At 47.4% G+C, this 25,854-nt stretch overlaps 11 protein-coding genes and 1 non-coding gene across 12 annotated transcripts; 9 read left to right on the top strand and 3 right to left on the bottom strand.

The window, feature by feature from the left end:
• The first annotated feature begins 740 nt into the window (after nucleotides 1-740).
• Nucleotides 741-3,220, top strand: F4822DRAFT_17139 (uncharacterized protein). Its single transcript, XM_051453295.1, has 2 exons — nucleotides 741-1,193; nucleotides 1,252-3,220. The coding sequence occupies exons 1-2, from the start codon at nucleotides 980-982 to the stop codon at nucleotides 2,940-2,942; spliced, it is 1,905 nt and encodes a 634-aa protein (XP_051319346.1). The 5' UTR covers nucleotides 741-979; the 3' UTR covers nucleotides 2,943-3,220.
• A 1-nt stretch (nucleotide 3,221) lies between these two features.
• F4822DRAFT_17140 (TMP-TENI-domain-containing protein) lies at nucleotides 3,222-5,511 on the top strand. Its single transcript, XM_051453296.1, has 4 exons — nucleotides 3,222-3,835; nucleotides 3,992-4,127; nucleotides 4,181-4,774; nucleotides 4,834-5,511. The coding sequence occupies exons 1-4, from the start codon at nucleotides 3,550-3,552 to the stop codon at nucleotides 5,387-5,389; spliced, it is 1,572 nt and encodes a 523-aa protein (XP_051319345.1). The 5' UTR covers nucleotides 3,222-3,549; the 3' UTR covers nucleotides 5,390-5,511.
• A 205-nt stretch (nucleotides 5,512-5,716) lies between these two features.
• On the top strand, nucleotides 5,717-6,937 carry F4822DRAFT_17009 (Isochorismatase hydrolase). The gene is made up of 5 exons (XM_051453273.1): nucleotides 5,717-5,939; nucleotides 6,003-6,018; nucleotides 6,097-6,150; nucleotides 6,227-6,501; nucleotides 6,584-6,937. The coding sequence occupies exons 1-5, from the start codon at nucleotides 5,792-5,794 to the stop codon at nucleotides 6,829-6,831; spliced, it is 741 nt and encodes a 246-aa protein (XP_051319344.1). The 5' UTR covers nucleotides 5,717-5,791; the 3' UTR covers nucleotides 6,832-6,937.
• F4822DRAFT_385056 (glycoside hydrolase family 30 protein) lies at nucleotides 6,886-9,377 on the bottom strand. Its single transcript, XM_051456594.1, has 3 exons — nucleotides 8,036-9,377; nucleotides 7,505-7,927; nucleotides 6,886-7,439 (listed from the first exon to the last, which is right to left on the bottom strand). Exons 1-3 carry the CDS (start codon nucleotides 8,647-8,649, stop codon nucleotides 6,974-6,976), a joined length of 1,503 nt encoding a protein of 500 aa, XP_051319343.1. The 5' UTR covers nucleotides 8,650-9,377; the 3' UTR covers nucleotides 6,886-6,973.
• Nucleotides 9,378-9,596: 219 nt separating this feature from the next.
• F4822DRAFT_t11 lies at nucleotides 9,597-9,690 on the top strand. The gene has a single exon. It is a non-coding gene; the product is annotated as a tRNA-Asn (tRNA).
• Nucleotides 9,691-9,751: 61 nt separating this feature from the next.
• On the bottom strand, nucleotides 9,752-11,126 carry F4822DRAFT_16952 (uncharacterized protein). Its single transcript, XM_051453267.1, has one exon. It carries the CDS (start codon nucleotides 10,918-10,920, stop codon nucleotides 10,156-10,158), a length of 765 nt encoding a protein of 254 aa, XP_051319342.1. The 5' UTR covers nucleotides 10,921-11,126; the 3' UTR covers nucleotides 9,752-10,155.
• A 13-nt stretch (nucleotides 11,127-11,139) lies between these two features.
• On the bottom strand, nucleotides 11,140-13,793 carry F4822DRAFT_385050 (kinase-like protein). Its single transcript, XM_051456593.1, has 8 exons — nucleotides 13,643-13,793; nucleotides 13,333-13,570; nucleotides 13,139-13,259; nucleotides 12,784-13,084; nucleotides 12,524-12,727; nucleotides 12,300-12,470; nucleotides 12,058-12,221; nucleotides 11,140-12,008 (listed from the first exon to the last, which is right to left on the bottom strand). Exons 2-8 carry the CDS (start codon nucleotides 13,400-13,402, stop codon nucleotides 11,333-11,335), a joined length of 1,707 nt encoding a protein of 568 aa, XP_051319341.1. The 5' UTR covers nucleotides 13,403-13,570; nucleotides 13,643-13,793; the 3' UTR covers nucleotides 11,140-11,332.
• A 1,340-nt stretch (nucleotides 13,794-15,133) lies between these two features.
• F4822DRAFT_16899 (RNA polymerase I associated factor, A49-like protein) lies at nucleotides 15,134-17,206 on the top strand. Its single transcript, XM_051453260.1, has 3 exons — nucleotides 15,134-15,418; nucleotides 15,477-15,796; nucleotides 15,851-17,206. The coding sequence occupies exons 1-3, from the start codon at nucleotides 15,265-15,267 to the stop codon at nucleotides 16,721-16,723; spliced, it is 1,347 nt and encodes a 448-aa protein (XP_051319340.1). The 5' UTR covers nucleotides 15,134-15,264; the 3' UTR covers nucleotides 16,724-17,206.
• A 482-nt stretch (nucleotides 17,207-17,688) lies between these two features.
• F4822DRAFT_435694 (MFS general substrate transporter) lies at nucleotides 17,689-19,473 on the top strand (the record flags this gene model as incomplete). Its single annotated transcript, XM_051462228.1, has 2 exons — nucleotides 17,689-18,070; nucleotides 18,182-19,473. 2 exons carry the CDS (start codon nucleotides 17,689-17,691, stop codon nucleotides 19,471-19,473), a joined length of 1,674 nt encoding a protein of 557 aa, XP_051319339.1.
• Nucleotides 19,474-20,668: 1,195 nt separating this feature from the next.
• On the top strand, nucleotides 20,669-22,043 carry F4822DRAFT_16778 (uncharacterized protein). Its single transcript, XM_051453240.1, has 3 exons — nucleotides 20,669-20,869; nucleotides 20,924-21,186; nucleotides 21,240-22,043. The coding sequence occupies exons 1-3, from the start codon at nucleotides 20,812-20,814 to the stop codon at nucleotides 21,876-21,878; spliced, it is 960 nt and encodes a 319-aa protein (XP_051319338.1). The 5' UTR covers nucleotides 20,669-20,811; the 3' UTR covers nucleotides 21,879-22,043.
• Nucleotides 22,044-22,545: 502 nt separating this feature from the next.
• Nucleotides 22,546-23,621, top strand: F4822DRAFT_16780 (uncharacterized protein). Its single transcript, XM_051453242.1, has one exon. It carries the CDS (start codon nucleotides 22,700-22,702, stop codon nucleotides 23,492-23,494), a length of 795 nt encoding a protein of 264 aa, XP_051319337.1. The 5' UTR covers nucleotides 22,546-22,699; the 3' UTR covers nucleotides 23,495-23,621.
• A 1,012-nt stretch (nucleotides 23,622-24,633) lies between these two features.
• Nucleotides 24,634-25,074, top strand: F4822DRAFT_424032 (uncharacterized protein; the record flags this gene model as incomplete). Its single annotated transcript, XM_051460081.1, has 1 exon — nucleotides 24,634-25,074. One exon carries the CDS (start codon nucleotides 24,634-24,636, stop codon nucleotides 25,072-25,074), a length of 441 nt encoding a protein of 146 aa, XP_051319336.1.
• Between the last annotated feature and the right edge of the window lie 780 nt (nucleotides 25,075-25,854).

The following is a 25,854-nucleotide window of genomic DNA, read 5'->3' as shown; positions in this document are numbered from 1 at the left end:
GAAACTTAACGCACATTTCCTTCCTCTTCTTTCTTATACAATCTGCTCTCACTTCCACTTTGTAAGGTAAAATTAATGCCTTAATACTTCCCACCGTCATTCACATTCACACCCCACCAATATATCGATCTCGGATGCCATTCTGAAACCTTAGAACGTCGATTGAATTGCTGCTATCCTATTCTTTATCCCAGTCGCTTTTTTTTCCCTGACGTCGACCTCGATTACTTAAACGTCGTATACCTGTAGATCCCTTTCGAATTCCAGTCGCCACCTCCGACACCCAAACCAAACCTGTCCTCGTCCATTTAGAAAAAAAGACAGTTCGCTTGGAGTTGTAACTTGTATTCGTGATCGTAATAATATACTGCTACTATCCCGACCGTCTTGGTGCCAAGAGAGTCGCCTCGCTCCAGCTCAACCGCGAAGCATTCTGGAATATTATATTCCCACGACCACAAAACTTGCCTACCTGCCTGACCGATATTCCGAGTTAGCATTGCCCCGCCGCGTCGTCGTCTCGCTCCCTACGTCCGCCGGAAGCCACTGTGTTTCGACCTCGAATAGTCCCAATAATAATAATCATCAGCGTCTACCACGTTCGGATTGCTAGAAAAAAATTGTTTCCGAACGGTGCTTCGCAAAGTGACCATTAGGTCCTCTGCAATGAGGAGGTGGTGGTGGACCTTGTCATTCATATATCAAGGATAGAGGCCACAGCGATTCAAACGGGGAGAGTTAATCACATCGCGAAGCACCGTTCTTTGGAGTCTATACATCAAGTCGATGGGCTATAACTTTGTAAAGGGTCTTCATCCAATGCTACGAGTGGGCTATCCTTGCTCTTTCGACGTCAACTCTTCGACTCCGTCCTTTCCGACCTACAACGCAAGCGTCTCGGCTTGCCTCTCTCGTGCTTCTATTCGATACTGCTCTTAGCTGTGCATAATCCTTCGTCGACATCGCCTTCTCGATCTGTATGCTTGTCAACCCAACGGGCATGGATTCCCGCTTTGCAGTTTCTCGTGAAGAGCTTTACAATGTCCATATGGACGTCAAACAGATGCAAATGATACAAAACAATCACGCCGAGAGACTTTCCCGGTTAGAGAAACGCCAAGCTGACGATGCTGCCATCAAATCTGTTTGGAACTCACCTTTTCCTAGTGCTCTGAGTGGTACACCGCAACATGGTTCGTTCTCTACCAACTTATTTGTGACGTTATGATTGTACTAATAGTGTTTGTCTAGGTCCACTTCAGATGCCTCCGAACGAGATATTCGACGATTTCGAAGAGCAGGGCCAAAACCTTCTAGGAAGCTTACACCTCGATGCCGAAGACGAACCTACTAGACGTGGTGCAGCTTCTAGAGCGAATAGTGTCCGCTTTGATGAAAGTGCTCTTCAGGGTTCGAGTTGGGCACAAAACGGCCGGCATTCAGGTGACTTCGGTCCCATCAGACCCGGTAGTGTTCTCGGCAACAATAACATGATGGAACGTTCGCTGTCTCATAAATCGGACGGTAGACATAGTTCTGCTGGCCATTCGGTGCATTCGATCCATTCGATCCACTCCGTTGCTTCCGGTCGTGGGAGCAGTTTGGGTTTGGATACAACGTTCACACCCGGTGCTCAGGAGGACGATTCACCGATCGGGATCCCGGAACCACCGCCGAGCTTGTTCGTACTGGGATCTGTGCCTTCAATTATTCGATGTTGGTTAACAGCGAATTTTGCACACGATACTCTGCTTTACGCCGATGTGTGTACCGGATCGCAGAAGTCGGTCGTCGAGTTTTCTTTAATCAAGGAATTAGACCTGGTGGACGATATTCATCGCGATTTGGACGGTATTCATCGGATTCGTTTGCCTGTGTACCTAACGGAAGCAACCGTATCTCAACCGAATTCTCGGGGAATGAGCCCAGCGCCACAGATGCCGAGCCTTACTTGCACTTTTGAGGTAGCGGGGATGGATCAACCTGAGAACGTTGAAGCTAAAAAGGCGATCCGTATTTTTCTAGGCAGTGAGACACTAAGGGAGCATTCAGCCGACGTACTGTTCTCGCAGAACCGGATGACTCTTTACGGTAGCGAACGTGAGAAGTTATCTGTCCCCTTCGTGCGCCCTGAGGATAATAGTGTTTTCAAACACATTCGTACAATGGCCATTTTCCCAGAGAAACCGAAGCTGAATGCCAACGCCCGACCATTCATCTTGGGCGACAGCAAGCCACAATCGACAACTACGGCGCATTCGGACGGAGCCGAAGGGAAGGAGTCGCGCGATGACGATGATTCTCGGGTACTCGCATCACCGGCCTCAGAACAAGCAAGCCAACAAGCTGCAACCACAGGAGCGAGCAGTGTCTCGGAAAACGGCGGTGAGGGCGAAAGACAATATAAGGAAGCCAGTATGTCGGACTCTAGCGCGAAGGACTCCCAAGCTCAAGCAAATGATGCTGCGAGTGATACTTCACGTCGAACTTCGGCAGCGGGAAGCATCTGGAATTCATGGCGTCACGGACCTACTGTTAATGGCAATGAGCCAAAAGAAAACGCTCTTCTAAGTGGTTATCAACCTGCCGGACGGGGAGGACGGAACATGAAGGTTCTGAAGCCGATGAAATCAACAACGTCATCTTCAGCGAGAACGGGAGCATCCTACGAACCGGCGCCACCACCTAGAAGCAGTGGCGAACCTCGACGCAAAAGCCAGGTTGGAGCCGATAGCGCTAGCAGCGGCAGCTCTGCAATTCGGTGGGAGTCGAAGCGAACGCCGATTGGAGGCGCGGAGACGAAGCCAACTCAAGCCAACCGCGAGACCCGGAGCGTATCAGGAACACCTCGTACGTCGACCAATCCTATTGGTAGCGCTTCGGCTTTCTCATGGATGAGTTCTTCGAACAAGCCGAGAACGCCAACTGCAGCGGCCGAGTAAATGACCTTGGGTACTTCCCTAAGGAATGCCTTACTTTAGGTGGTCCTGCAGAAATGTGCACGCAACTATGATGAATGGAGTAATGCTTGTATGATGGTTTGCCGAGTTTCATGTTCTGATATGATGCTCTGTCGTGTTGTATCGTGTCGACTCGTATTATGAGTCGCAGCGAGATTCTACTTATACCTTGTTGTAGGTAGAACATGATTAAGAAAAAGCCAATAAAAATCAAAGCTCAATAAAATAATAATATTTAACACGAAGCGTTTTTAAGTGTGTTTTCATTATGGATTTACAGTATTATGATGTATTCTGTAAGTCGGGTACCTGAGCCTAATGTTCACTAGCAATAGGTACTTTGGTAACTAACGTAGAAAATACGTCAAATCCGACGGCGTGGGGACAGCTGCTAGCCCCGCTAGTTGCGTGCTTAGTACGGTGCGGTGGAATAAGTCGCACAACTTTATTAGATCATGGATGTATAAACGGAATGTTTCCGTATTGCTAAAAGCCTCGCCACTTTTTTATATCTAATCTAATATTTTAATCCCCGTCTCGATCCGTCTAAAGAGAAGTGAATAAGTGAGGGGTAATCTTAGAAGAGAAAATGCCAAAACCACAGGTCGACTATACACTATACCTAGTAACGGACTCGACGCCGGCGATCCTAGGTAACGCTGATCTATGCGATGTCGTCGAGAAGGCACTGCGTGGCGGCGTGACGTGTGTGCAGTATCGCGATAAGACGAGTGATACGGGGATTCTTATTAGTACAGCGAGGAAGTTGCATGGTATTACGAGGAGGTTCAATGTTCCGCTGTTGATTAACGATCGTGTGGATGTTGCGCTCGCGGTTGGGTGTGAGGGCGTGCATATTGGACAGGATGATATTGGTGAGTTTTGAGTTAAGATATTTCTGTTTACTTTGATGGTTTGGTGGTTCGGGGAGGGTTGGGTATGACGTAATGTATATGTAGGGGAGGATGTGGCGGGATGGTGTATGTGAGGGAGTAATACAGGAATTGACACGCTAATTCGGTGATGAACAGATTTACCGACGGCAAGGAGGCTTTTAGGGGAGGATAAGATTATTGGTGTTACGGCGAATAGTGTCGCTGAGGCAGAAGTGGCAGCGAAAGGAGGAGCTGATTACTTGGGTGTTGGGACGGTGTTTGCCACGGCTACGTAAGACCAGCTTCGAAACATCACTCTTGTATAATTCGCTAATACAGCTTTAGAAAAGAGAACACAAAAAGCATCATTGGCATAGAAGGTCTTCAGGAGGTTCTCCTCAAGATCGCAGCTGAAAAATGGCCCGTGAAAACGGTATGTATTGGTGGCATCAATGCATCCAATGTCTCGCGTGTGGTATGGCAGAGCGCAGGGAACGGCAAATCACTCGATGGTGTCGCGGTCGTGAGCGCTATCATGGCAGCCAAAGACCCTGAAGCAGTTTCAAAAGAGCTTCTTCAGCTCGTCAAATCACCTCCCGCATTTGCGAAATCTGCGGTTGTGCCAGGACAGCAATCGAGGTCGCCACAGGAGATCTTGTCCCTGGTGCCATATATAATCAAATCCGTAGACGGTAAGAAACCGCTATCGCATAACATGACGAATTTGGTGGTACAGAATTTCGCAGCAAATGTGGCTTTAAGCGTAGGTGCGAGCCCGATCATGGCAAACTACGGAGAGGAGGCGAAGGACCTAGCACAGTTAGGCGGCGCTCTAGTCATAAATATGGGCACGGTTACACCGGATGGATTGACGAATTATTTGAAGGCGCTGAAGGCGTATAACGATGCTGGGCAGCCGGTGGTGTTCGATCCCGTCGGGTGAGTCTTATCATCCCATCTTCCCAACTCTGAATTGTAAATTAACAGGACTCGAACAGTGCTGGAGCAACTGCCATTAGGCGATCAGCTGTTAAGACTATCCTTGGCGGTGGCTTCGTGGATGTTCTGAAGGGCAACCAGTCGGAAATTCTATCTTGTACACCTGGTGGATCCAAGATTCAGCAACGAGGCGTCGATAGTGGTCCCGGTAATCAGAACCTTAAGGAGTTAGGGCCCGCAATTAAGGAGCTGGCCAAACTCCGTAGACATGTTGTTGTGATGACCGGGAAGACAGATTTAGTCACAGCTGGAGACACGGTATACGCCGTAGACAATGGCCACGAGTACCTGGGCATGGTAACGGGTACAGGATGTTGCCTTGGAACAACTATCTCTGCTATGATTGCGGCGCACCCAAATGACAAACTTGCAGCAGTGATAACAGGTTTGCTTCAGTATAGCATCGCAGCGGAAATTGCAGCGGAACGGGATGATGTGAAAGGACCAGGTACCTTTGTCCCGGCATTTATCGACGAATTGTATAATGTAAGAAAAGCCACAGTTAAAGGAGATCAAGGATGGTTGAAGAGGGCAAAGGTTTCGGTGGTATCTTGAATACCAGATATCTTAATACTATGACGGATAGAGGTAGATTTCTTGGGTACACACTCTGGGCTGTAATTCCCTCCTTTTTGATATAATTGTATTCATCTCTCAACAATTACGATGTACCTTGAAAATAAAATTCACTATACCAACTCAATTATAATATCATCAATCAAGTTCTTCATGATTTCAAGAGAAAGTACATTATGTACATGTACCTACTTAAGTATCTACCTAGGTACGTAAGTACCTAATGTACCTGACACCATCCCCACTTCCGCTCCCGCTCCCTTTCCCGCTCCCCGCATCCGCATTCACATTTATATCTCCTGGCTCTCATCGGCTTTCGCTCAAAGTTCGGAATTCCCATCTTTGTCATTACTTTGATATCGGTACACGTAGCAACCGCTCATGAGCTCCGCGAAAATATTCGGTAAATTCGCATTTGCAAGGGGGCTTCGACCACGTCCAATTACAACCTCATCTCTTTATCTCCATCGGAGGTCCGTAACCATCGACGCCACTACTACCATGGAATCAGGTTCACGATTACGCCACAGTAAGCCACATTATTTTCATAAATCCCTCAGGAAAGGCGTATGGAACTGATGATTTGCTACAGAAAAGCCAGCAATCTTGTTAGTCCATCCTAGAAATGAGAGGGTGCTGGCGTTGTTTCGCTGAATAGTGTGGAATTGACTTGGAGCACTGTGTAGTGTCTGCGATTTACAGGACAAATTTCGCAATGCCATCCATCAGTTCGACAAAGTGTATGTCTTCTACTATAAACTAAGTGTCATCTGGGTAAAGGCATGGGTACTGACGAAAGTATCGCCCTTGATTTAGCGTCCTAACGACGCAAAAAGTCCTCCGTGCAGCTAAGATCCTCAACATCCCCGTGTTCGCGACAACGCAGATCGCGGCCAAGCTTGGGGCCACAGTACCAGAGATACAGAAGGAGATATCCGCTAGCGCAGTGCCTTATACCGAGGCCGACAAGACGGCCTTCAGCATGCTAGGTGCGGCGGAGATCTCCTCGGCGTTTCCCGTCCCTGGGCACGAGATTGTGATTGTAGGGATTGAGTCACATATATGCGTTACACAGACATCGCTAGATCTACGTATGTGATATTCCTAGCATTTCGGACCCCACCCTTTCCCTCGCCTAACTCCCCTTCCTAGGCTACTAACACTCATCTCTAGTGGCACGTGGACACAAAGTGTATGTGTTAGCAGATGGTGTGAGTAGTTGTAATCCGCAGGAAATACCTATCGCTCTGGCACGACTACGTTCCGAGGGGGCGATTGTCACGACGAGCGAGAGTTGGCTGTACGAGTGCATGGGCGACGCCTCAATTCCTGAGTTCAGGGAGATAGCGAAGCTAGTCAAGGAGACAGGTGCTGATACAAAGGCCGCACTTGCGGGACTGCTTGGGGATCCATCTACTTAGACTAAGACAGTGGTCCAACCAATCCATTGCATCAAGGGTTACTTAGGAGATGTACTTTTATTCATAAATTCATGAAGTATATGCTAGCAACTCAACCTAAACTTTTGATACTCAAGCCTACAAACCCTACCAACCTGAAAACTTACACAAACCGCCATCCTCTCTTACTCTCCTCACTCCTCTCCACCAACGGGACCGTCGGTTTCACGATATGAAACGTGGTAATCGAGCGCGCAGCCACACTTCCACTAACCGCACCATTCGCAACCGTAACATTGATTTTCTCACAACTATGCGTCTGATCCGAGACCCAGCCCGTAGCCTCAGTCGCATTGCCCTCAAGACCAGTAAAGCTGATGTTGACATTACTAGCCGATCCACCTGTGCTGATGACAACGACCGCGATACTCCCGTCGAGGTTTTTGAAGGCGGCGCTCTTAACGCCTGACCCACCGCTGCTGCCGATGCGGATGGCGCCGGGACGCACGAAACGGCTCCAGTTGGCGAAGGCCCATAGACGTTGCGCGACGACGTAGTTGTAGGGCGATTGTTGGTCGACGCGGATTAGTTTCTCGTTTGTGTTTGGTGAGGGCCATTGTACACCCTCCCTAGAATTGCAGTTAGTACTTGTATCCAATAAAATCAACACTTAGATCTGGGTTTATATCCATACCAGTATAGGTATCCCGAGATGTTATAATTAACAAGCGCGTTGTAAATGTTGTTAGCCCACGTCAGGCCCTCACCAGCGCCACCACCGCCGTACCATGATGTACTCCATTGGCCCTGGAGATCGCATTGCTCGGAGAGCCAGACGGGTACGCGGGTATTCATGGGACCGGATGGACCGCCGGTGTAGGTGTGAGAAGTTACCATGGCTAGAAGGTCTTCTGCTCCTGCTGATTTGATAGCGTTTACCATGTTTACTTGGTTACCCCAACCTTCGGACTCACAGCATCCGATACCAACTTGCGATGTCAGGTTTGCGGCTTCAAGTGAAGCGTGTAAGACTTTAATGAAGTCGGCTGCTTGTGCTCCGTTGGAGTTCATTGAGGCGTAGCTCGTGGAGAACTCAGGTTCGTTGAGGAAACCGATACTAGAGACATATCAGATCGAGAGTTGCGTAAATATTTAATCACCTCTTTTCAAGAAGAAAGAAAGAAAGATAAATAAGAAGAAGAAGAAGAAGAAGAAGAAAACTCACCGCGTAACAGGAACACCAGCTTCAGCGTAGTACTTCACGTATTGAACCAAGTAATTCGCATACGCCTGCCTCCAATCACCACTACGGCAGTTCGTCCCACTAACACCGCAAAGCGTGCCACCATTAACCTCGTTACCATTCGACTTCATGTATCCGGGAGCACTCCAAGCATCACCATAGATCTGACGGATACCGTAGGTATTATACGCCTCCTGCGAGAGCCAGAGTTGACCAGAATCCTTTCCGTCCCAGGTATACTGGGGCTCTGCCGTTGGGCCGCCCGGGTCTTTCGGTGCGAATGTGTTCATGTGGTCGGAACTGCTGTCGGGGCTAGAACCGATACCATTTCGGATGATGGATAGACCGGCACCGGTTGTTGTGTTGAAGAGTAGGTCGAGTAGTTCCCGTTGCTTGGTCTTGTCCGACATGTTAGTGATCAAATTAGCCCGTTGGAACGCAAACGAGGCCCCGAAGCCGTCGATCGTCTGGTATGTCTTGGTCAAGTCGACGGTGATGGTCGATCCCGACTGGCGGCGGGTGAGCGGGAGCCATGATGGCGCCGCGGATACCAGCGGTAGGGTGCCGACGATAGCGAGAAGATCTGTGAGCCTCATGTTCGTTACGCTAAAACTATCCTCGTAGCTCAATAAAGACCTATGATTGACACAATTTGATCCCGGCGTTCCTCAGTTTTTAAGAGTATGGAACAGCCCAAAATAGAAAAGGAGCCAGCATGATGGATATTTGCCGGCTAGGCCATACAAATTTGTATGCCTCGGTCTAGACCGTTGCCGTATTCTAACGGTGACATCTGCATATACTATAAAGCACTATATAGCGCCTCCAACACGTGGAGAGTAACCGGTTCGCCTCGATAACCATGCGGTCGTCATCTTAAGCTCCACGAAATGTCACCTCCGCATCTTAGTTGTGGGGTATGTGAACTTCTTTCAGATTAACGATATCCAGGCCAAGGACGGGTAAATGGTCGAGGTGAGATCCTCTTCGCCGAAATACACGTGTATTTAGCCATTGACGATTCTCCGCGTGATCAACTAGATCTAGCCTCTCAAGAAGAGATGGGATGAAACTATTGTTACTAGAGTCTAAGTAGGAGCAAATTTATCCTTCACCGGCTCACTCGGTTCTGGGTTCCTTATGGTTGATGTTTCTTTGATAGTTCTCGAGCCTTGGTCTCTTCTATTCCGACGAGGTCAGCCATTGAAAGTAACTACTCAATTGAAGAAACTGGCTCTACATAATATATAGAAGTATCATTACTAGGAGTTTTATATAAGGTTGAACCTGTATAGTATCGATCTGTAGCGTGAGGACCATGGTGATGCTCTAAATATAGATAGAAGAGTGGGTTGTAACTTGGCTTGTACTACTGCTTTTGTTTCTAGCGAGACAGTAACCCATACAAGTTTTACTGTGCCCGGATACTGTAACAAGCACGGACCTCTCAATTCTAGCACTATAGCACCCCACCACACAAACATTATAGACACCTTTAAGAGTCCGAGAATTCATCGCCAATCCCCGATTGGTTCGTTCCTTCTCCTCCGTAGCTCAATTGGCAGAGCGTCTGACTGTTATTTCCAGTAGGAATTCAGTCCATCAGGAGGTTGACAGTTCAAACCTGTCCGGGGGAGTTTCTTTTACCATTTTGTTTGGCCTCACGATGGCCTCGTGTAATCAACACGTGTATATCACGTGTTTTTTAACCTTTGGAAGGTGCGAGACGATAGTGATGTATTTTTTTAGGTTGTTACCTATATATGTACCTAAGTAGGTACCTAGGTAGTTGTATGGATGGATTTGGGTTATGACATCATATCCTCAATTCATTACATCGTGCACTAACAAAGACACCTTGTTCCGACTCGATTGAACAAATGCATTGAAGCCAGACGGCTTTAACAATTACATATAACAAGGATTGTATTGAGAAATTGAAATATCTATCTGTGATATGACGGGGTTTGGATTAAAGACTGGTGATGCAGTGACTATGTACTCCTAACAAGAAACAATAACATAAAACAATAACTCATCCTCTATCCTCTAACAACTCCTTTTTTTTTAATTCCAATTTTCATCTCATCATCTTATCACCATCACCACGTCTCTCCAAGATCCATATATTCACTCAAATGCTCAGTCCTGGGCTCATATCCCCTACGGGCGCGCATGTACTCAAGCGTACCATCAACAAGGAATCCATGATCAATCGGAATACCATCATCGAACTCCCCCTCTCCCGTGTTAAACGGACGAGGCTTAAGACTGCGATTCTCCCAAGTTGGAAGAACATGCTGCCAATTCACAGACTTCCAGTTCTCCGGTCTCTCGTCAAGTGGTCTGTCGGTGCCATTGTAAGGAGGGAGAGCAAGCGAGTTGCGCTCCGCCTCGTTGATGTACATGCCATGGCGCCAAGTCTCCTCGCCTAGGTAGTGGTCTCGAAGAATCTGCTCCATTTCCTCGCGGGTAGGCTGCTCACCGATGGTGAAGAAGTTCGGGTTCTTCCAAGGCGGACCTCTCCAACCAATTCGGCGCGACGGTGCCTGCAGGCGGAAACAGTACTTGGCTTTGTTGCGACGGCAGGCCGAACATTTGTCCTCTCCACCGATTCCGAGGAACATAAGGGTGCATCGTAGCCCCTTTTCGGTACATCTTAGACAGCATCCGCCATCGTCGGCCAGTGTTCGACCTGTGAGTGAGTCCCGAGGGGGTTCCTTTTCTTCCTCACCCGGCTTTGGAGGTTCCTGAGGATTTCCGTTGCCTGTAGAGGGCTTTTCTTGAGACTTGCCCACGACGTTTTTAGTGTTCGCGGGTTGCTCGGTCTTCATTCCGGCGAGATCTTGCTGTTGAGCTGACGGCATTATGACTATGTGTTTCCAGGTGTAATAGACTTACAATAGACTCGAATACAGTAGAGAATAATGCTGATGATGGTGAGTGGCATATTGGAATTGGCCTGCCTTTTATCTGTCCTCGTATGCATCCAAGACAACAATAGACAATGGGAACAGAGTCTTTGTTTTTGTGTTGTACAAACACGCCGACTCGGCGAGTTCACGAACAAAGGAATTGGAATGAAACGGCGAAAGAGATCAATAACTTGCAATCTACAATTAATTTTTTCTTCTTTAAATTACATTCCCAAGCCAGGTAGACAATAAGATGATACAAGCTGGCTGGTAGAAAGCGGTTGTTTGACTTACTCGGCATACCCTTAGTAGTACCTCGGGTTGACAAAGTCCAGGTGTAACGACTAGCGTATTAAAACCGGTCTCATTGATCAATGGAGTATGGATCCCTTATTATAGCCGTACGCTGCCCCTTTGGAGTTGTATAGATAGACGGCTCCGATCGTTCAGATCCATGAAGGGATCTGTTTTCATTGACGGATGTCTTTAGTCGCTTAGGGACCTGTGGCTGTGACCCTTCAAAGTAGGGCGATTCTTGCGGATTCTGAGAATTTCCCACACTCACACCCGCATCTGCGAATCGTCTCTTACCTGACCTAGTGGTTGGTGGCGTGTAGGCGGCGTCGTCCCCTCTTGGTTGGATATTGTCCTCAATATCTTCCACCTCGGGAAGTTCTTGTACGGGTGGTGATATTGTATGTGGTGGCTTCCATGTATCAGCATCTCCTTTCTTGTATGATTTAGCCCCTCCTCTACCTAGGCGGCGGAGCCAACGATGACGCATCGCATCAGAAGCCTTCATTCTTCGTCGAGGTTCAAACATCAAGCACGACCTAATGAAATCCTGGCATTCACTACTGATGTCCTCGTGGTACCGATCCTTAAACACAGCGTCAAGCCATCCGTCGATGGCCGCTTGGTTTATCGTTGCGAACCTGCTAGGTATTGCATTGTGGTCCGCTACTACAAGGAACATAGTAACCATTCCCAGAGACCACATGTCTACTGCCAAACCATGCGTGGGGTGGCCATCGACTTCACTAATAAACTGTTAGCAAAAACCTAGGACAATGAATAATATAAACTTACGGCGCTATATAATGTGTAGTCCCTACTCGACTAGTCATTCTGCCCGAGGCCAGAGATTTTGCAAAGCCAAGATCTCCAACGATTAGTCTACCGTTCAATTCTGGCCCAATCATGAACAATATGTTCTCGGGTTTTAGGTCTCGATGTGCGATGTTACCGTTGTGCTGCCGTGGCGCAATTAGTTTCACTTCGTTTAATGGCATGGGCAGGGATGGAAGGCATCGACACCTGATATAACGTACAAGATATTGAATAGCGCTCACTATCTGTTGGATAATAGGCTTGCAATCATATTCCTCGAAGACTCCGTGTTTAAGGCGCATTGAATAGAGGTCTCCCCCAGTTGCGAGCTCGGTGAGGGCGTATAGGGTGTGAGAAGAACGAAACGCATACTCAAATGTGGGCAGATTTGGCTTGCAGCATTATTAACAGTCTGCTTTTTAAAATCTAGAATAATAACACCTACGTGTCTCAACTTCCCGAGGATGTCAGTTTCGTCTATTGCGCGCTTGACTAAGTATTCTGAGCCTTTGGACTCACGAAGGCGGTCGAGGTTGTGTATCTTGCAAGCAACTTGCTTGCCTGTATTTACATCGACAGCCAGGTGAACCGATGCGAACGACCCACTACCTAACGTTCGGTTGGTAATGATGTACCGATCATTAAAAAGCTATAGTTTTCGTGGTTAACTTTGTCTGGGCACCTTTGATTATTAGCTGAACCTACACTGGACTCTCGAAGTTGAATTGCACTAAGCGGTGATTCTAGATCGGGGTGATCTAAAAGGGAGATGCGGAATTTCCAATGAGGTTTGATAGTGACTTCCACATCTCGACTAAGGTAGAATCCTGTTGAGGGGTTTTTCTTATTGCCAATACAGACGTCATCGACATATGTACCGTCCAAAGACTGGCAATCTCGGACATATATCTGAGGAGGTTGACTTGAGGTGTCTTCCAAGTCATAGATGACTGAATAAATAACGAAATGCTTCTTCGAAACATAGGGATGATTGATTGAGATAGCACTTTCGGTATTTAGCAAAGAAGATGAATATTAGCGATGTGCATGTTTCACATACTTCTCGTGATGATCTCTTCCGACGGTAATGTTCTGCCCAGGATATAGGGGTAAATCTGTGAAGAGTTGAGAGTTATGATGACTAGCTTTTTCGACTAACGACGCTCCTACGTGGAAACCTCCTAGGAGTAGAAACGTGCGTTAGGTTCTGCGATAGAACATGAGAGTAGGTAGCTTAGTATTTATAGTCCTTACTTGGAGGTTCACAATCCTGTGGTGGGTTGGCATCTACCCAGCAAGATACCAACGCGACTGGGCGACACATGGTGTGAATAATTCATCAATTGTAGGCGACAGTAGTAGAGATACTACCCCTTGAAGCAATAATATGAAGTGCATCAGGGGTTACAATTGCACTAACAAGACGATGAATAAACAATAGGCTTCCATTGTCTAATAAAAAAAACTTTGTATTATGAGAAGAGCGTGATACCTAAGAACATTCAGTGGAAAAATTGACTTTTTAACATGAAAAGTCAATCGAAAAATGAGGAATCGCGATTACCTCGAAATCCATATTGATATGGACAAGTCCTGCCTAAAGGCAAGAACCACTACCTGCGACAATATTAAGAATCACTGCATGTTATTTTTTAAGGAAATCGCGTTAAAAGGCTAGGCGAGTGCCATTGTGGATGCAAGAAAGTTTGTTGTTGTTCTATGTGATTCCTTTCAAACTTGACCGAGGAAGGCACCAGTGCAATGACCACAGTAAAATGTCAAATGCCCCACTGTATTCTACCCGAATTTTAGCCGGTCACAACCCTAACATAATTTCCCGACCATACTTCATCAATTCGTGCCACTCCCAAAATTTCCTTTCCTCTTCCACAGCTTCATCATCAAAGCAACTCATCCAAAGCAACTTGTAAGTACTTTTCAAAGCTTCACATAGCTCAATCCCCTTTCGCATTTCAATTGTAAGAAGCATAGAACAATTGATTACTCTTGTTCTTGCATTGTTTTTGGTATTTTCGTCTGTGCGCATAGTTGACTCGCACGAGCTTCCCCGCGCAGTCGCCACCATAATCCACCAACACCTAGCACCCATCATTCACCACCACCACCACAATTATAAGAGCAACAATAGCTAACAATAAACAGATTAAGTCGCCAAGATGAGAGCTAAGTGGAGAAAGAAGAGAGTTCGTCGCCTCAAGCGAAAGAGAAGAAAGATGAGAGCCCGCAGGTAAGTTATCGCATCCTTTTCCCACACAGCTGTATGCCAGCCCGATACTAATTGATCTTCCTTTTTACAGCAAGTAAACGCATCACCCACTCGATCTCAGCGCCTCTCCCGCTAGAACTTAAAGCCACATGACAATCACTACTCCCACTCGACACGTTCGTATTTAGCACTCGGAACTCAACTCTAGACGATGTCTACAGACAACAAAACAACCAACATCGCGAGAAAAGCTGGAACTGTGGAGGCTTGGCAGAAATGATGGCAATGAACCGGACAAGGAGGATAGCTGGTCAATCACCATCGAGTGGACCAACGATTGTGTTTACGCATCGCGGAACGAAGTAGCAGAATTACTGTGAATAAGTTCATGATCATTGCACGAAGAAAAGATCAATTTGCTAGTCAATAGATTTGCAAGTCTGATCCCATTTACTCTGCCTTCTAATGAATTGTGACTTCGTAATTGTGTGGTGTTCGAGTAGCGAGATTACTTAGGTATCAATGACGTCTGTAGGGTTACCCCTCTTCATAGCTTTTGGTAGCTCTCCCGGGCTATCTATTTTCTCCCAGTTGCACAAAAAGGTCGCTGACGGCGGTTGGCATGCAAAGGTTCAAGCAAGCTGCCCAGGTACATACCAAGTGTGTTCTAAAAGCGTTCAAACCGTTTGCGGTTAGGTACTTACGGGCATCTGTGCGACACTGATTAACGCCCACAGTTATGCACTGAAGGGTACCTACCTATGTACCCACCGTGGGGTATGTGCTCACCGCCTTCCTTGATCGGCCATTGGCTTGCATGAACGGCAAAATATTCTTTTTTTCTCTTATCCTGTTCAGACTCAATTCCTACAGTCAAAATTTTAAGTCCACGCCGAGAAAATCGTAATAAATCCCGATAACATAATAAACGAAGCCAGTTTGGCTAATACGACTCGATCATGGCGGAACACAAAGAAAAGAAGAGAAAACGTGGCGAGGATGCTAATTCGCGACCGAAGAAAAAGGTAGCTATTCAAGATTCACAGCCGACACAATCTAGCATCGTGAAGGTCTCATCTATCCAGCAAGCGAAGACATGCCCGCCGGTGATAGGTATGGTTTCCCAATATTATAACACAAGATCCGCACCAACATCACTAACTCGCTGTAGCAACGTCGCCTGGTCTTTGTCTTCCCGATTCTGTGAAATTCCAAGCCTATACCAAACCACAACCCTCCAGTGCAAAACGAAGCAAGCGAGCCGAACCTCTAAACCTCATGTTACATTCCTCCTCTCATAGCAAGTTAGATTATACAGCAAAGGAAGAAGGTCCTGGTGGTCGAGAGTCGCATCTCAAGCATTACATTGCAGTCTTCGATCCGAGCAATGGCAAGTTAGCTGTAATAGAAGCCAAGAAAATGGCAGTCCGAGGTGTAGTTCGGACACAAAAACCTCCCGAGGAAGACACTTCAGAAAGACAGGCTTCTAAGGTACAAATACCATCTTTCTATATTTTATATCAGGGAAATCTAACTATTGCGCAGACAATGATGGAACTTCGTAACAATCTTGGTGAGGCATTCGGAACCAAGAAGGCAAAGAAGGCTCTTGCTGCAATTACCGAAAATGCAATCGCTCCGGAGAGAGCCGTGGCCGAGGCGGGCAGAAACCCTCAGAAACTTAGCAATTCTTCCCAAGCGTTAATGGAGTCTATAAACGATGTCACATCAGGAATGGCGTCTAAAGAAGATCTTCAAGCAGCCGCTGATGCAGCGAAACCAGTACCCCCTGGAAACTTCGAAGCTCAAGAGATCCAGGACGTATACACACTCGAAGAGCTTATTGGAGGCGAGATCTTGAACTCCATTCCCATCCAAGACTGGCGGGATCAGCTTAAGAAGGGAACAAGCGTGCCAATGCCAACTCAATTCATTGCGAGGCGACTTGTGCCTATCAACGAAGGGCCGAATCCGGTACACAGATTACGAGCCCTTCGATACCTAGACTTCCTCATCAAATTTACCAAGAGCAGCAGGCCAGGAAAGGAGAGAGGTACTAGGCGAATTCCACCGAGGGATAAATTACGAGAGATATTAAAACCAGCACCAGAACCTGTCGTCGAGAATATTAGACGCAAGTTCTCGTCTAATGGAGAGATGAGGAAATTCCACACCGACCTAACATACACTTACTGTTGTGCCCTTGCGGCAGTCTTAGCCAATTTCAGCTTCGATACAGCTAGCATCCGATATGATCTTGGACTTGACGAGAAACAATTCGCTCAATACTTCCGCGAGATTGGTGGCAAGGTTAAAAATGCAAAGGGAGCAGAGAAAGGCACACATGTGCAAGTGGCGGTCTTGGCGCTGCCGCTAGAATTCCCGAAGGTCAGATATCAACGTCCACGCGGACGTTAATACGTTTTAGTTTTCGGATATTGCATTTCTCATCAACGGCGTTGACTGTATTGCAGTCTCTTTTAAGGCGGGCAAGGAACCTAATATTTGTCGACAGATCGATAGGGAGGAACCGTACGCAGTCACGATCAGCGAGGACTGCTAGCGAAAGCAGTTTTAGTAAGATGCTTCTTAAGGGAAGGGTAGTCCGTAGATTACTCTTTCTGTGGCTATTGCGCAAAATTACACATTTTTACTAATGCTTCAGCCAGCTCAAGCTAGGAGCCAATTCGCCATAAGTGATTTCTTAACTAGAACGTCGCCGTTATTTTAACCCATACGTCCGGTAGTTATGTATTTCGCCTTCCCTAATCCGATTAGATACCGATGAAGTGGATTTAGCGGGAAGGGTCCGCTCCGCCGCCAACGGCCCCTAACCGGCGCAAAACTAAACCAAGACGGAGCCAGCCTACACATTCCCGGGAAATCATTACCAGCTACTAGGTATTGGCATTGGTAATTTCTAAATTCATAACTGGTGATACAGACCTGAAAATTACTTTTTCAAAGTCTTGGCGTAGATGTCTCGGGTACTTGATAGGGTTCATAGCTGCAGGACCATCCGCTCGCACAATCGACCCCTGGAATGGCGCAATAGATAAGCTCGCAGCAGCCAGTGTCCGTCTCTCCGCATGACGTGATTGCTGGGAGGTGGCGCCTCGGTACTACTACATCGGAATGCGTCCGCGGCGATCGGAGGCGTTGAATGAGCTGGGCGTGTGTATGTATGTACCTTATAAAATAATGCCTTTGTAGGTAGGAATCGGAGAAGATTGAGTGGTGCTATGGATAGATGCTGCGTGGTGAGACTGTAGTAGGATTCCTGCTGTGGACTGTTACTTGATTGCTTAGGTGCCTTTTTGGGTGTTTTTTTCTTCTTGTATGCTCAATTGCTGTGATTTGAGTGTTGGGGTACGTAGAAAGCTATGGCGGAAGAGCTGAAGCACAACATCGAGATTTCGGACCGAGACCCAGCGGAAACCAAGGAGACCGCTACCGACTCGCAAGACGCGACGGACTCAAGCGATACACCGAAGGGTCAAAACGAAGACTATGGATCGGGCGACGATCATGTATTTTCCGACCCGGCGGTGGCTGAATACTGGCGTTTAAAGTACGAGAAGGCGCGATATGAGAACCGACATCGCTTCGACCCGGAGTACCGGTGGACGGCGGAAGAGGAACGACGATTGGTACGGAAGATCGATATGCGGATTATGGTCTGGGCTTGGCTTATGTTTTGCGCGTTGGATATGCATAGGAGGAATATAAATAGGGCTATTTCGGATAATATGTTGCCGGAAATTGGTAGGCCACCCTCACCCGTTGATTGGGGATGGTTCGTTAGCTGTGGGGGAATAATGGATGGTGGGAGGTTCTTGCGGAAGTATGCAATGCTAACGAATTCGTTTGATTTAGGCATGAACACGAACGACTTTAATTACGGGCAGACGATATTCCTAGCTTGCTTCCTCGCCGCGGAATTACCTAGTGGACTAATAAGTAAGAAGCTTGGAGCCGATGTGTGGATTCCTACAATTATGGTGTGCTGGTCGGTCGTGGCATTATCGCAGGCTTTCCTCAAGAGTCGTGCTGGCTTCTACGCCATTAAAGCGCTGCTTGGCCTCCTTATGGGAGGGTTCATCCCCGATATCGTGCTTTGGCTTACCTACTTTTACAAGAGTAGAGAACTTCCCCTTCGCTTAGCATGGTTCTGGACGGCTCTTAGTGCGGTGAACATCATCGGATCACTGCTCGCCGCAGGTATTCTCCAGATGCGTGGTATTAACGGGTGGAGCGGTTGGCGGTGGTTGTTCCTGATCGAAGGCCTAATAACGTTGATTATCGGTATATTCTCATGGGGTCTGATGCCGCCAGGTCCTACGCAGACTCGACATTGGTTTCGGGGTAAGAACGGCTGGTTCACCGATCACGAGGAATTGATACTCGTCAACCGACTCCTCCGCGATGACCCGAGCAAGGGCGATATGAATAATCGGCAAGCTGTCGGACCCACGCTGCTCTTTAGAGCCGTCAAAGACTGGGAGATGTGGCCGCTCTACATCATCGGTTTAACGACATACATTCCACCAGGAGCACCTACCAACTACCTGTCGTATATCCTGCGGCAAATCGGATTCTCGGTGTTCGACGCCAACCTCCTCGCTATTCCTTCACAATTCCTTTTTGCCGTTAACTTGCTCATCATAACATGGGTATCGCGCCGCTTTAACGAGCGCTCGATCATATCCTCAAGCTCCAACATATGGATATTCCCGTGGGTATTAGCGCTTGTCCTACTCCCCGACAATGCATCTCCCTGGGTGCGCTACGCGATGTTAACGGGTCTCCTTTCGTACCCGTACTGCCATGCGATCCTCGTCGGCTGGAATGCAAAGAATAGCAACGCGGTGCGCACACGCGCGGTATCTGCGGCGTTGTATAATATGTTTGTGCAGAGCGGTAATATTATCTCGAGTAATATCTACCGCGACGATGACCAACCGCTCTACCGCCGCGGAAATAAGATCTTGCTAGGTATTACGGTGTTTAACATTGTGCTGTTTTATTTTGTGAAGGGGTTTTATATCTGGCGGAATAAGTTGAGAGATAGGAAGTGGAATGCGATGACATCCGAGGAGCAGGAAAACTATGTGCTGGCTACCAAGGATGAGGGTATGCAGAGACTAGACTTCAGGTTTGCTCATTAGAACGGCTGAACGGCTGATGAGATGGGATGGGTTAGTAGCAGCTTGGTGATCATGTCGATCGGTCAACCAGGGCATGGCTGTTCTCTAGAAAGCTACTAGGATACCGGAAATTTAAACAAAAACGTTGTGGAATCGGCAAAACAATCCGATGCAAGACGCCAACGCGCATCAATCCTTGGAATATGAAGATTTTGCCTTGGCTCTACAGCGAAAACACTAACAGGAGCCGCTGTAATATAGTGAAGAATATCGCGATGATAAACACGCTACAGTACGTCCTATTACAGGACTAGCTTGGTATGGAGTAGACCAAGAATCTAGTTCCAACGTGACAGCGCTTGGCGTAGTGTCACATCTTCTGGAGTAGGACTTCATGATATTGAAGTTTTAACCATACAGCAAGCCAACCAATTTCGGAAGTCATTTCGCATGGTTGAAGAGATCGCACTAAGGGATTTAGCAGATCATGACATCTTACCCCGTGAAGGGTTCGTTTAATCGTTGAGAGAAAAACTCGTCTTAGGTTTGGTTGCTACGTTGACCCCTGAGAAGTTCTTCCAAGACGAGTGACGTTTCGTCTGGGTCTCGAATGGCACAGGCCCCCATATACCACACCTGAAGCAGGGGAATATGCCGCCTCCTGATTGGCTCTTGGCACACTATATTCGGTAACTACCTGGAGCACCTGTCACCGCTTGTCATCTCAAAAGTCGGATTGTTCTCTTGTTGATTTGCTGGATTTCTTTGAGGCTATGCTGGAATCTGGGGTGCGGTAAGAGACGTTAACCTCTTAAGACTTAGATAGACAGTGCACAGGACATCCGAACCAGGTCCTTGACTCCTTATAGCAGTTTAGCTTCAGGAGCCAAGTCTAGAACCGACGCCTTAGTGATAAGCTTAAACTAAAGAGCCTCAACCCCAGAGCCTCAGCCGGACGAATCAGGTTGTGAGATGCGGTATTTGGGACAGGGGAGAGGTTAAAGATCTTGGCGCTTTGAGGATTGTCCGGATGGTCGACCATCCGGAGGGAAGAGGGGATCATGAGAATCATCAACCAAAGAGCATGGTGTTAGATCGCCGTCTAGGTAGGAAGCATATATAGATAGAGAATGATTTCCTTCGCATAGAAAATGATCGCCTTATGAGTACTCGTATGATCGTTTACTGGTAGATCATCCGCTTCGTTCTACGTTTTCTTTCATTTTTTCTTCTCTTCTTCGACGCCCTAGAGGTAGTCTTGATATTCCGTTCTTTATACATAATTATAACTTCATTACAGTCCTTTGAAAGGCTTTTCTTATTCATTCTTTTTTGCTTCTGGAAAGCCAACTCATCAAAATGCAGTTCAAGCAAGCTTGTATGGCCTTGATGGGTCTGTCGTCGCTCGTTGCCTCAGGTAAGACTCACGCGCTCCTATTCAAAGGCTACCATCGACTAACAACCTGCCCAGCACCGACCGATAAGGCACTCTCAGCACCCGAAAGGGGTCTGAAGTGGAGGTCACGACGTGCTCCTCTCACTATCCAACAGATAGTTCAAGAGACGAACATCATCGTTGTGGAGGATAACAAGGCGCAATTGGACGCTCTGCAGAGACTAGCTGAGCAGCAATTTGCTCAGCTTGTACAAGCGGAGGTTGCTCTCATCACCCAGCTAGAGGAGGTCAAGAACAACATTCGGGTGAACCACTTCAAGGCCCGCTTCGCACAGGTGGTAAGTTAGCCATGGTATCCGATTCTGCTCGTACTGGACTAACGAGTGAATAGAACACCGTAATTGTTACCGTATCAACCCTCATCGACGCACGAGCCGAAAAGGGTAACCAGAAACGATACATGGTCAACCAACTCGTCGCCGACAACGGCAAGCCCGACAACCAAGTCATGGTCATGGTCTCCGACGCAGCAACCATGACCATCGGCGCCTCGCAAACCGTTGACCTCGCCGGTGTCGAAGCCGCCAGCGCCGTAACAAAGCCAACAGCCGCACCCGCCATCGAGGGCCAAGACCCCGCCGCGCCGTTCGGCAAAGTGAACCAGAGCATGATCCTACCTATCGGCGCGCAGGCGCCTGCTATCGACCTCGTATTCGTTGATCCTGCTGCGATCATCCTGCCTAACCAGAAGAACTTGTTCGTCGAGAGCACTGATTCGTTCTTGCAAGATTGCGGTTTCTATCAGTCTAATGGAAACGCTTTCGCCAATTTGGTTTCGCAGTCGTTCACGTCGTTTGAACAGATTACTGTTGCCAATGGACAGGTTAACATCGTGAAGCAGAAGCAAGAGACGAATGTTGTCGCTGCGCCTGTCCCAGCACCAGCACCTGCACCGGCGCCAGCTGCCGCTCCGGCCGCAGCACCTGCTCAACCTGCTCAACCAGCTGCTCCAAAAGCACCGGGTGCATAGGAAACCCGCGCGAATAAATAATATCGGTAGTTGTAGTCATATTATGTCGAGCGAGCCAGTCTCGCGGGGACACTCGCTTGTTGTTCCTTGTATTTAAGAAAGTAGATACCCACAGCGGACGTTCATGTATATTGTTTTGTTCAAAAATATCAAAGCTATCTCGGCTTAGGCGTCCTGCATTTTTTTATGAGTTGAAAAAAGGAGTTGCATATGATGTAAGCTCTCCTCAGGATAGGATTGGAGCATTGAAGATGAGGTGAATCGAGACCTCGGGTTGTCTAGCGTCCTTTGACACTTGAAGGGAAAATGATAATACGTTAAGACCATTTTCATCGACGTAATGACGTTGCTCTTGTCGTGCCTGGTGTCATGGTGTAAATGCTTGAAACCTGTTGTTCAGTTTCTGATCTTTGAAACGCAGGGGGTTCTGGTACAATGGTGTCGCTGATGTACCCGGTGCTAGCTAGAATCAGGTACTCAGGTAGCACTACAACCTCGCGGTGCTCATGCATGATCCAGTAGCTCTAAAGCTCACCTTCGAAGCTGTAGCTGGGGTTAGCTTTGTAGCTTTAGTCATACCTCATCTTGAGGAACACTCAGATGTCCGATAGTAGGTCTAGGATTGTTCCATTGTCGTATAGGACTAGGTGGGGTAGAGTTGTCTTTCCCTTTTAGTATACCTCGGGATAATCTAATATGTCAACAGAGGTGGAGTCTTTCGTCTAAGACTCTTGACATATTATTTATTCTATAATCTATGTAGCGATCGATGCTGTAAACAGATTAACGAAACCAAAGGGATAGAACGGGATATAATCCAAATGGTTCTCTGTCACCTACATATCATCTCCCTTAAAGATGGTATTACAGTCGGTTCATTCCTAAGGAAGCTCCGTCAGAATGGCATCAAACCTGTTGTCCAGGCGCGAGCCATCCGGTGGATGATTCGACCTACAGAATTATCGGCCAGCCACTTATTGAGTCGGAACCTCCGCTGGGATCTCTTTCTGATCTTGAAGGAGGCTGATTCGATCCCACAATCGGCACAAGCGGACATCCAAGGTATATTCAGCGCATCTTGCGGCGTCTCATCGAAAGCGCTATCGGGCTATGCGGCTATAAACACGGAGCTGCTACGCCCAGCTCCAGGATCGGTCGCACCGCCGGAACCGCACCAGGTATCGCCCTCGGCTACATCGCAGAAGTTGGAAGGGAGCGCCGAGCTAAATGAATGGATCGCGGGGCTACCGGTTGAGATTAGGAGTCATCCTGTATCAATGCTAAATCTACTCGCATTCAATTCGGGCAAATTAGACGACTATAAGAAATACGGCACCGAATTCGCAGCTAGGGTAGGCTCGAAACACGGCGGACGAGTGAAAATAGTCGGCAAGGTGGCGGGTGGCCAAGCGCAGGATCACGGATGGGAAGAGGTGGCATTCGTGCATTATCCATCGGTACAGCATTTCGCATCCATGGCGGCGAATAAAGACTATCAGGAAATCAATCACAAATACCGACTTGGCGCACTTAAAGATACGTTGATCCTATGTGTGATGGAAATTGACGATGAGGGAAATCTTGTCAATGTTCGTAGCACGCGGGAGAAGCTGTGAAGGGGGGGTTGGTTATTCTGGTGCTCTGGTGCTACATAGTAAATTAATACCGACGACATCTAATTCGTACAAATAACGCCTCTGTCGATCGCAGTACTTATTGTGAGAGCGAATTGTGTTTCCGGATAAGTCCGATTCTATCTAGGTACTGTTTCGAAAAGACTTCGAGTATTCTACTTACTCGAGTCTCTCAACAAAACGCTCCACTAAGAGGATCACTACCTGGTCACCGATGCTTGTCGCCGTACAGCGGGATGCTTGCTGACCAACAGAAAAGACGGAGACAGCTTCCTTCGGCAGTGTACATTGGGTACAATGCAGCATTGCCACCGAGAAGCAAAATTCCGAGACATTGCCATATGTACTGTACGTACGTATATAGACAAAGAACCCGGAAACAATGGCTGGATGGATGGGAATACACAGCCCCGGGTTGCGAATTGCGGTTAAGCCTTGGGGTATGTCTGGGGTACGAACAAAGGAAAAAAGATGTACTAACGTCCGTAAACACACTCGATGCTCAATGTAGAAATTGATGCGAGAGTACTAGAGCTCACGAGGCATTCCAGACTGGCCTGTGACCAAAAAGGTGAGAAAAGATGTAGGTCCTAAGATGGAGAGAATCGACCTAGAAAAGGTTCTAGTTAGGTAGTGGTTGGTAGTGGTGGTCTCGGCGACTTTCTTTATCGGTAGGATGACGTCGTGGGGACATGGAGCTACGCAGAGTTAGAAGGTTATAGCAGATCTTAGACCCCGGCGACCCCGCGAAATCGACTAAAAAAGCATCGGTATATGCCCCATACACCCCCTAACCGGTACTCCTAGCAGTGCCCTAAGAGGTATATACTAGTGTACATAGCACCATTGTAATGTGATAGGTAGGTGGGTGTGACCACCGTTGTGCCATTCAAAGCCGTTTCATAAACTAATAAAGCGAAAGGAATAACCAGATTGCTGGGACTTTTTCTACTATTGCATTTTGGATTTCTATATCATTCATCCTTCGTGACGATAATATCATTATACCCTTCAAGAATAGGGTAATCATAACACGAACGAGTCCCGAGTACCCAGATATTTGGGAGCAGCTCAAGCACAAAGCTTTAAAAGACACACATATCACACATCGCCACTTCATAATGGCTTTGGGACGATGGACCTTTCCCACCAGCAGAAAACAATCCTCAGCCAGTTCAGGCGGTAACCGCTCAAACGGCACTACAACACCAACCGACAATGGATCCTCAGAACTTACCAAGACACCATCTCGATTAATGCGGACTTTGACTGGAGGTTTCAAATCCCATAAGCCCAAGAAATCTATCGAGCGGGATGAATTGGCCTATCTAAACAGACCCTTTAACCAACAAAATCTAGAACATCAAAAGATATTGAATGCTTTTGAGTGGAACTTCGGGAAGCGGAAGTCAAGCCACGGTGGTCAAAGTAGCATGAGTGGCATAAGCCCCAGCGCTTCCAGGAATACCAGCGTTGACCATGGCCACACACATCCTCGATTCGACAGTGCTTTGGTCCACAAACCACCTCAAGAAGACCCACGAGAAAGGTCAGAGAAATAAGCAGACGAGTAGTAGCTGAGCTCCTCGATGTTGGGAATTGGGTTATTTGGGCTAGGGCAACGACAAGACGAATGTAATGATACCTTTGAGGAGGGTTGCCTCTTTCAACTGGCGTTTGGCGGTATATGTGTATTGGAAAAACACATTGGTTGACAGGTTTGGGAAAAGCCATGAATATTGGCGGCGGTTCGCATAAGAAATCGCTCGGAAGCGGCGTTATATTTGCTATGATCTAACAGAAATAATATCAAGGCCTCAGAATTTTCAGTGTAAATGATAACTCATTGGAGAAATCTCAATATAGAGAGAAATCCTCATAGACTGTGTAAGATCGTTCATCACTGGCCATATGTAGTTGAAAATAAGATATAAACATTGATACCTAACTCTTCATCGATGTTTGATAATGTCTCATTTCGTCAACCGGGTATTCCGGCATATTTGAAGGAGGTTAAACGTTACCTACCTTGGGCAGAAGACACCCAGATAATTCAAATGTAGATGATGTGAACGAGTCGCAATCTTAGCTGCCAAGATAGAATGATAATCGGCCTGCTCGTGAATGGCACCTACCCAGGTAGGTAATCTTGAGTCTGGTCGTAATGTACAGTTGGTCGAAATCTTCCTCGCGTCACGGAGTCAACGACTATACAAACCCAAGTGAAACCTGTGACAAGTGATCTCTATCTCTCCAATGGCCTCACAAATTGTAAGAAACGGACAAGGCCATGGCGATTCTGAATGATCATTGCAGGTCGAAATATTCAGCATAATGGAGGA

The sequence above is a fragment of the Hypoxylon trugodes genome (assembly GCF_022578975.1).
Source record: "Hypoxylon trugodes strain CBS 135444 unplaced genomic scaffold F4822scaffold_1, whole genome shotgun sequence".
Classification (NCBI taxonomy): domain Eukaryota; kingdom Fungi; phylum Ascomycota; class Sordariomycetes; order Xylariales; family Hypoxylaceae; genus Hypoxylon; species Hypoxylon trugodes.
The sequence above is the reverse complement of the archived record's forward strand: the minus strand, read 5'-3'. Positions and strand labels throughout refer to the sequence as shown.